This window comes from Nuphar pumila, chromosome 5 (genome assembly GCF_984573655.1).
Source record: "Nuphar pumila chromosome 5, dmNupPumi1.hap1.1, whole genome shotgun sequence".
NCBI lineage: Eukaryota > Viridiplantae > Streptophyta > Magnoliopsida > Nymphaeales > Nymphaeaceae > Nuphar > Nuphar pumila.
The window spans coordinates 42,680,001-42,689,938 of record NC_143253.1 but is presented as its reverse complement, the minus strand read 5'-3'; the positions used below and the strand labels follow the sequence as shown (position 1 = coordinate 42,689,938).

The 9,938-nt window shown below is 36.1% G+C and overlaps 1 protein-coding gene across 1 annotated transcript in view; it reads left to right on the top strand.

The window, feature by feature from the left end:
• Positions 1-267: 267 nt before the first annotated feature.
• The window catches only part of LOC149837456 (protease Do-like 9), a 10,610-nt gene continuing 939 nt past the window's right edge, over positions 268-9,938 (top strand). The window contains exons 1-7 of the mRNA XM_090006055.1: positions 268-414; positions 597-1,354; positions 3,160-3,359; positions 3,541-3,721; positions 3,945-4,136; positions 8,939-9,171; positions 9,791-9,892. Of these exons, the coding sequence (XP_089862181.1) occupies positions 745-1,354; positions 3,160-3,359; positions 3,541-3,721; positions 3,945-4,136; positions 8,939-9,171; positions 9,791-9,892 (1,518 nt within the window). The 5' untranslated portion in view covers positions 268-414; positions 597-744. The remainder of the gene's footprint in view (positions 415-596; positions 1,355-3,159; positions 3,360-3,540; positions 3,722-3,944; positions 4,137-8,938; positions 9,172-9,790; positions 9,893-9,938) is intronic.

Genomic DNA, 9,938 nt, shown 5'->3' with positions numbered 1-9,938 from the left:
TCTCTATTACATAATAAAAAATCTGTGTCGCCAATCTTCATGTCTTCTCAAAAAAAAAAAGGGTATTCGTGTCTTGTATTCTGTAAAGAATCCCTTCCGTATCTATGTCGTTGTCTCGTATATTTAAAGGTTAATTAGTGATTAATATGAAAGAGAAAAAAATCAATCGAAAAAAGGTTAATAAGAAATTAAACCATCAGAGAATTTATTTGCAAGCGCAGCTTTAGAATTTATCGCCTTTTTATTCGCCCCAAAAAAATATTTCTTTATTGCTTTTTTGTTCGCTTAAAAATTTCGTTCCATTCTTTGGGAACTCTGAAAGGGTGGGAGGGTCTCCTTTTTCCTGCGTCCTTCCTCTGTTCTTAGACTCGAAGGAGAGGGGCAGAACCAGAAACAACTCCATGTCTTAACCAGGTGAGGTTTCTCCCCAGAGCCCTAGCTTTCGTTTCCCTTTTTTCCCGTTAAATTGACTCAAATTCGAAGAAGATAGCTTCGTTTTTTCACTAACTGGTAGGCAAAATGTTGGGGCTTCCCTCATTCAGAATGGTTTTTGTTTCATTCTCTTTATTGTGGGTTTCGCGTTTTTGAATCGACAGGAGGCCTTTGAGGATTTTGAGGCATCGGAATTTCCTTGAGGTTCGTGGTTTCCATCAGTTTTTTTTTTCTCGTAAAGGGTTTGTTTGAACTGGGTATTGCGGATTTTGGATAGTTTTGGTTGGGAAAAGAAACCCTTTTGAGGAGAAGATGAAGCAGTTTGGTAGGAAGAGGGATAGGAAGACGAAGGATGCGAACACTGGGATTCCTGATTCTCCGGTCGAAGATTTTTCTCTGGCTAATGTTGAGGTGGTCGAGAATGATGTTTCCGAGCACAGGAAGCGTGGACGATCGAGGAAGAGCTCGTCTAGCGTTGCTCAGGGTACTGGGATTGCACATTCGAAAGAAGGCGCAATACGGGAGTCGGTCACATCCGAATTGGACAATGGGGTGGTCGAGAGAGTTCTTGGTTCGCCGATTAGGATGAGCACAAGGGTGGTTGAAGACAGTGGTGGGGAGTTGTTGAGGGTTACTGCTGGTAATGTTGGTGAAGTTAAGAAGGAGAATGTGATCAAAGTTGTGCCTTCGATGGATGCAGTTGTTAAGGTGTTCTGCGTCCACACAGAGCCGAACTTCTCATTGCCGTGGCAAAGAAAACGGCAGTATAGCTCTAGCAGCAGTGGTTTTATCATCAGCGGGCGTAGGGTGCTTACCAATGCGCATTCTGTGGAGCACTATACACAAGTCAAGCTTAAAAAGCGTGGTTCAGACACTAAGTACTTGGCGACCGTGCTTGCTATTGGCACCGAGTGTGATATAGGTATGAGCATCTTTTATTTTCCCTTTTTTTAGTATTGTTAGGGATTTTTTTTTTTGGGGATTTTACCAATTTGCATGTTGAGATGCCTTATGTGGGATCTGACAGTATGTGAAGTTAACACATGCCATTCAAAAGTAGCAGTTCTGTTGATAGAGTTCAATCCCTTTTTTAAGATGCATTATCATTTACTCCAGTTACTGATTGGTATTATCAATGTGATAAGACTAGATATAATGCTGCATAGGAATACGGATTGATTTTGTGCTAATTAGCCCTCGCATTACTTTAGTTGAGCAGGGAAGTAGAAAGTATAAAAATTAAATAAAACTTGGCAAACCTTGGACTTGGAGTGGAATGAATAAAGGGGCAAAAAATAGAATTGTGGTTTTAGGTTTGGTTACCTACTTGAGATACTCATCCACTCTTTGAGATACACTGCGTACTATTCACGTTACAACCCAATATCATGGGTAATTCAAAATAGAAAATAATCCTAAAGCCAATGGGATCTTCATTGAAGATGATGGATGTAAAAAATCCCATGGTCAATCATGTCATTTAAGTCCCTCGTCACCTTATTCCACATAATGTCGGTGAAGTTTTATCATAGAATTCTGTAATCTTTATTCTTTTCTGTTTTCTTAGTACTAGGTAGTGATCTCAGGTTGGTTGGTCCTTTCTTGTACGATGAACTGTTGGCACCGGTCCTACAATTGGTTATTGTGAACATAGGAGAAAAAGCTGTTCGGCAAGAAGAGAATTGTAAATTTGTAACCTGAGAGGAGGAAGAGGAGATCCCCATTATAATTTGGTTCCCCTTTTTCCTTTCTATAGAACCCTTCAACAGATTAGAAGCCAATCTGATGTTTGAAAACTGTATCTGATCCTTTTTGTTTCTATTAGGATAATGCAAGATTTAATTAGGATCTGGAATGATCTTTGTCATTATATATTTACAATTCAATATATATATATATATATATATATATATATATATATGCTTGTCCTCCATTCAATCTCCTTGCTGGATCTGGAATAGGGATTGAGGCTAACTTTTATTGCATGATTAGAAGTTATCAAATCAAGGGATTCAAGGCTTAACATCACAAAAAACTACAAATGTGATCATGTGAATGATTCATAGTTATCGGAAGCTTCTAAAAACCTTAAAAGCTTGCTTCAGAAGGGCGCGGTTTACAGATTAATGTTGTCTCTCCATCTCTTTCTCTCCATTTTGGTTGATGATAGGAAAAACTTGAAAACTTTTTATATTCCACCCATTTGGGAAAACAAACATTACAGTGTGTGGCCTTGTGCATAAGAAAAAATCATTAGAGCTGGTCCATTTGTTAGATCCATCATTTTTGTCACTATTTTTTTTTTCATCCCGTTAGTCTTTTGTAGTTTTTTGTAGTCTTAAACTATGGGTTGGTATAGTTTTTTTTTTCTTTTCCTTTACTCTTCCATTTATTAGAAAACAATGTCAATTTCATATTTTAAAGTGAGCCAAGTAACTTTTAACCACTGTATTTTCTTTTCCATGAATATTTGATTATGTGTTATAATTGAATATTTGCTGAACCTTAAATTTGGGATATATTGGTTTTCAGAAGAGTGTTCTGTTCACTACCAAATATTTGAATCAGATCTTGAGCAAGTATGGTTGCAACATCATCTAAATCCAACCTCTTCTATTTCATTATTGATACCACCATTGAAATCTGACTGCATATCACTAATAATTTTCTTTGTACTACGGAAGTATATGGATAGTTGGTATTCTCATACTGTTTGTGATGTGACAGCAATGTTAACTGTGAATGATGATGAGTTCTGGGATGGTGTTTCACCGGTGGAGTTTGGTTCTTTGCCGGTCTTACAAGATGCTGTAACAGTTGTTGGTTACCCCATTGGCGGCGACACAATTTCTGTGACAAGCGGTGTTGTCTCAAGGTTGGAGATCTTATCTTATGTCCATGGGGCCACAGAGTTATTGGGCTTGCAGGTATGTTTTTCGAAATACTATTCTCCTTCATCAATTTCCCAGATTCTTTCAGTTGGTTATGACCTGAATCTGAAAATAGATAAATTGCAGTAGTAATCATTGATATGGGATGTACGCATGTGTGTGTATGTGTACATGTGAAGCATGTGATAATTCTTTCTGTTACTGCATACTTATGCAGATTGATGCTGCCATAAACTCTGGAAACTCTGGTGGTCCTGCATTTAATGACAAGGGCCAGTGTGTTGGAATTGCATTTCAGTCCCTTAAGCATGAAGATGTAGAAAACATAGGCTATGTCATCCCAACACCTGTTATTATGCACTTCATTAAAGACTACGAGAAGTCAGGGGAATATACAGGTATCATGAAAGTCATGCTAAGATATGTTGTTTGATAAATATTCTAATACCGTTTTTGCTTCTGTATCATTGGGTGAGATGTTTGTTTTCTCCATCACTGTAATGTAATAAATTGATTCATTTATATTTTTTCGTGACCTTGATCAGATGCTTCATTAACATATGTCTAGATTTTGATTACTATGTTATCAACGGATATTTTAATTATTTATTTACATGACAGGGTTCCCAATCCTTGGGGTTGAGTGGCAGAAGATGGAAAATCCTGATCTGCGCAAGGCTATGGGAATGACACCAAATCAGAAGGGGGTTCGTGTAAGAAGAGTAGAACCTACAGCTCCAGCATCCCGCTTCTTGAAGCCATCAGATATCATTCTCAGCTTTGATGGGATTGATATTGCAAATGATGGGACTGGTAAGCATGTTCATTGGATAATATGTAATCCTTTTTTTTTGTGTTTGATGAACTTTGCACACTTAATTTACTTGATCTAGACATGCCTGAAGTAGGTTGCCTGATTCTTGATGCTTTTCTTCATAACTATTTTTGAACCAAGCAGTAACATTTTATCAAATTTTTGATACTATGCTTTTTCAAGTTAGAAAAATTTACCAATATGAAATAAACACAAATGAAAAATGGTTTCTCTACAATATATGTATTGAGTACTGAGTGCTACTGTAATACCTTTTGTGTTTTAGCTTGCCTTTTCTCTTATCCTAATCTTGTGATGATGGATTATCTACACAAATTAATCATAGACAGTTATCTGCATGATTCAGAAAAATTCACAATGTGGAGCTTCACGGCTTCATTTAGGGTCTCTTTTCTGGATTGATTTGATCTTTCAATGTTAGAAGATGGTGGCCGTGCATTGTCTGGGTTGAAACGTCTTGGTTCTTTAGGAATTTTTGGCATTGTTCTGCATATCTTAGCCCTTGTTTTCATCATTTCAACCATAGGCTTTAGAGTTTACACTGTCATCCTTAAGCATTCTGGTGAAGTGCAAAATATTGAGCATGTTATATTTTGTTCACAGTTGGATTCAGACTAGCCTCCTCACAATACTTTTCTATTTTCCCTTTTTTGGATAGTGAGTGAGGTGGGGTTTACCCAGCTGGATTAGGACCCTCTGCGTTTGGTTAAAGGTATAATGTGTAAATTATTAACACTCTTGAGGCATGCGTGCAACAGTTGAACATCTATCGTGGAGTAAGGCTTCATCTCAAAAGATGGATTTTGAATTATGTCTTTTGATCAAGGAACTATTAATTGTCCTATCCAGCTAAAGGATCCGTGAGATACAATTTGTGCTTGTCTTTGTAGAAGCACTTCCATGTGATTTATGAGATACCTTTGTTTTAAAAGTGTTTGTAAAAGTAATCAGCACTGGCTCATGTTCTCTGCTAAACTTTTGTTCATTTGACTGTACATACCATCTGGTAGAAAAACATGATCTTTGTCAAATTTCTTTTGGTTTGACATGAGTTTGCACTATACGTGCCCTCTGGTTAGAAAAGTGCAATCTTTGTCAAATTTCTTTGAGCTTTTTTTGCATGGATTTGGTCCTAGAGATATGATATACATGGTTTGTTTGGTTAAAAATATATTATGGATTATGAAATTGTGACGTGTATGCAGGTTTTGCAAGAACTTAAACAATCAACTGCCCACAATGTACCAAAATTCCATGGTTCAAAAAAGTCATTTTTTACATAGGGAAAACATGATCCATGACCTGAACCCTAACAAAGAGTCCATGTTTAAGTCATGTATGAGGTCAAGTAAAGTTGATTCAACCTGCAACTGTGATTTCCCACTAGATTGTATGGCACAACTGGATATAAAATGTGTGCATGTGCATGCCTGCATATGTGTGTGCCAGTATTGGCCATGTTTAGTTCATTAATTTCATTTTGTTTGATTAACTTGTAGTTCCTTAAATGCCTGTCATCTTTTTGAAATATCATTCCCATGGGTTGAGCTCCTTTTTGAAGCTAACAAATAAATAAATAAATAAATTATATATATATATATATCATAGTGACAAATATTGCGAGATTTATGAAAATCTTGCGATAATATCGTGAGGATTTGCCTGAAAGTTTAAAACAGCAATTTCTTGCGAGATTTTCAAAATATCGCGAGATTTATGAAAAAAACATAAATACCGCGATTTAAATGTGATATTTATGTTTTAAACGGCTACTTATCGTAAAAAAATCATGTATTTTTATTTTTTAATAATTTTTATTAATATTTTCTTATAAAAATTTATTTTTTATATTTTAAATTTATTTTTTATTGCAGAGATTTTGCCGAAAAAATGTGAGATTTATGAAAATTTTTCAATTTCTCACGAGTCTTTTGAAAAACGAGATTTTGCCAAAAAAGGTTTGTCACTATATATATATATATATATATATATATATATATATATATATATATATATATATATATATATATATATATATATATATGGAGGAGAATATTGGCTACGCTTGTGGGTTCCGGATCCCCTATTTGAAACTCATAGGGGCAGGTTATTTTTTTTATCAAATTTAACCCCATGGATGTGTTCGAGATGATCAAAATAGTAGGAACTCATACTTGGATAAATTTTTTTAATGTAAAAATACAAATTTTTATGGTTGAAATTTCAGTACATGCTAAGGGGTTGATTTTCAACCCTTGAGAATTTCAACATACACATTGAGAAAAACATGATTCAATGGCCGATTTCAGCTAAAACAAACATGTAGATCATATCTGGAGGGCCAAACTTGCAAAAAAAGAAAAGAAAAAAGTGTAACCAACACTGACAGATGTGCACTCATGTGTACTCATGCACCTTTGACCAAGTCAACCTAGATGTGGTCAGTATGGTTTGTTTGCTGCAGATCAGACCTGGATACTGTTTTTTGGAACTAAAGTTACAATTTTTTGTGTCTTAAACTTTTAGTACATTATGGGTCATTGAGTTTTGAAGTCCTTGAAGTTCATCCTTACTCATTCTATCACATGATTGCAAATATGTTTCGCACTGAACAAGCCATGTTGATCACATTTGAATGGGTGGACCAGGGTAGGTGCACATAAGTGTACACCTGCCAATTTTTCTATATGCAAGCCAAGATGGGCAATGCTTGTTCAAGCTCAGAACAAGCTCACACTGCCTGCCCAACTCCATGTGAGCCAATCCAAATCAAATGTTGTTTGCAAGATCGACTCATTCAACAAAATGAGCTCTCATTGAGCTGAAGAGGTTGGGAATTCATATTTTCCCTTTATCATTCTATTGGAATGTATGTACAAATATATAATTTTTCAAGTGAAGCTCTGTCCAAGCTTGTGGTGGTTATGAGTTCGCTCAGACTTAGGTTGAACACTTGATGGCTTGAGCCTAGACTTGGGCGTGAGTTTGTATTTCACAAAACAAGTCATGTTTCTTTCAGCACGTTTACCAGCTTTACTGGTATTGCATGTTCTATACTGAGCTTGAACAGTCCCATGTTTGTCCTTGGCTCGCTAGTATGGAGCCTAATAGGGTTGTTCAGTCACTTAATCAATTGTCATTTGTAGACATGATCCTGATTCCCATGGCTTGGGCAAGCTGGATTGAACCTAAATTTTACTGCCATATGATTAGGCCATCAAGTTCTTTTTTTTTTCAATCCATGCGTGACCACCTTGCTAAATGTCTTACAATCTGCCTAAATCTGACACCATACCTGCTATTTTCATAGTATACATATAAATTGGATAAATTTGGTCTTTCCTGGTTGCCACATATTCTGACCTGACATATTTACAGTGCTATTTTATATTAAACAAATGCCTGCTTTGTGGCCATTCATTATGTCTTTATGCAGCCAACTATTTTTACTTGGGGCACTTTACTTTGCCTCGTGATTCTTGAACTTTCTCAGCTATCTATGATTCTTGATCACAATCACAAAAGAATCACATGCTACACAGACGTTAAAAGGTGTTGCCTGTGATTCTGAAATCTCAACTGTGAAAGTTGAGGCCTTTTAACCTGTGTAAGTTGGTACAATCACAGGATTTAGAATCTCAGCTGTGACCAAAACAAACGTGCCTTGGTTTTATGTTTTTTTGGATGGACCTTTAGGGCACGTTTGGAAGCGAGAAAGATGTAGGGAAAGTGATGCCCTTCCAAACAAGAGAGACTTTTTTGCTGAGAGTTTTTTTTTTAAAAGTACACTTTTTGATAGGAAACATTCCTCCAATGGGGGGGGGGGGGATGGAGGAGTGTTTCCTACCAAGAGAAAATTTATTTTTACACTCAACATCAACACCACCCACCACTACCCTCCTGCTCTCTCATTTTTTCACATTTTCCCACTCTGTTTTTCTCATGCTACACAAACAAGCGAAAAACTTTCTTTTGGAAAACTTCTCATATAAAAAACTTTCTTTTCCAATGAGAGTTTTTCTCTCTTCCAAACGTGCCCTTAGGAATATTAGCCCTTCAGATGAAACGGGGAAGGTGCATTGATAATTATACTGCAAAATGAGAAAAAAGGAAGCATCTTCAGCGAAAAATAAAGACATACTCCTTGAGGTGTGTCCTTTTTCTTTTCCTGGTGGAACCACACTCTGTGCTTCTTTTCTTATGCATGAGAGAAAGATGTGACGTGAGCCTAAATTTCCCTTTGTTGCAATAAAACACCCTCTTGAAGAATGTGTTCTTCTGGATGTAGGCAAATCCAATTTCAACATAGGATGATTGTTCAATATGATACGAAGGAATGACTGTTCACTGATTTCTGTAGCTGGTGCAATAAGTGATCTGGCAATTCCTGAAAAATGTTAACCATGGAAAATTCAAAATTGTACATGGTGCTCATATTTCCATCATGTTAAATATGTTTTGTAGGAGTTAACGCTCTATGTGCCTCATATTAAATATTCTTTGTAGGATTTAATTACTTATTTGCTAGGTTCACAATGAGTTATATCCTTGCTGATACTATTGCAAATTACTGTGATATTGACCTTTACCAAAATCTCTAGAGTAGATGCTTCTGAATCTCTTTCTAGCTAAGGAAAGCACAATCTCTGCTTCATAGTGAAAGTAATCCCAATCAAATATGGATTTTATTGTATTATTTAATTTTTCTTGTCTTTTATGTTTTTCCTTTTTTTTGAAGTTTGTTTTGTTACTTTCATTCATATTGGCCTATGTCTTTCAGTTCCTTTTAGGCATGGGGAGCGGATTGGCTTTAGCTACCTTGTTTCTCAAAAGTATACTGGAGAAAGTGCTACAGTTAAAGTCCTTCGGCCATCAAAAATTCTTGAATTTGATGTAGAGGTTGAAACCCACAAACGCCTTGTTCCTGCACACATAAAGGGAAATCCTCCATCATATTACATAATTGCTGGATTTGTATTTTCAGCCATCTCTGTTCCATATCTCCGTTCTGAGGTATGCAGTGTTCAATAACTTACTTTATTTAAGTGTTGTATCCTGTTATGCAAATCATTAATTGCACTACACCTCAGGGGTCATTATTTTGTGTCTTCTGTTAAATTTCATTTCAGTAATTTGATATGCCATAGAAGGTACAAGTAAGGATATTTGCAAACAGGTGTGTTCCACCCGGATTCTTTAATACAGTTGAGATGTTACTTAATATGAAACAATGATATTTTTCCTCCTTTGGCATATGGACTATTTTGGTTTTAAATTAACCTCAGCATCTGGATAAAACTAGAACTTTTACTGTGATCTTGCACTGCACCTTTGAGCTATCATCTTCATCTTGACACATCATTCCATGCATATTGGGTTTCATTAAAAGTTAAGAGATGAAAAGTGTAACTTTATAGTTGGTCTCTAGTTTAGCTGCCAAAAGAACCAGTGCTCAAAAAGTCATTGAGGCACTTGACGGTCCATAGATCTATCTGCTTAGTTCATGTGTAATTGAATTCTTTGGCATTTGGACAATCTATTTCATGGTGCATGCATTAGTGATTCATATCTTCTTTTGCATAAATTAACTAGTTAATCTATTTTATCGAGTTTTTACTCTTTTTTTTTGCAGTATGGGAAGGACTATGACTATGATGCACCAGTCAAGCTGCTTGATAAATTATTACATTCGATGGCACAAACAGAAGATGAACAACTGGTTGTTGTATCTCAGGTTAGGTTATTATGGGACTTCAGATGAATCATGTTCCTTTAGCCTT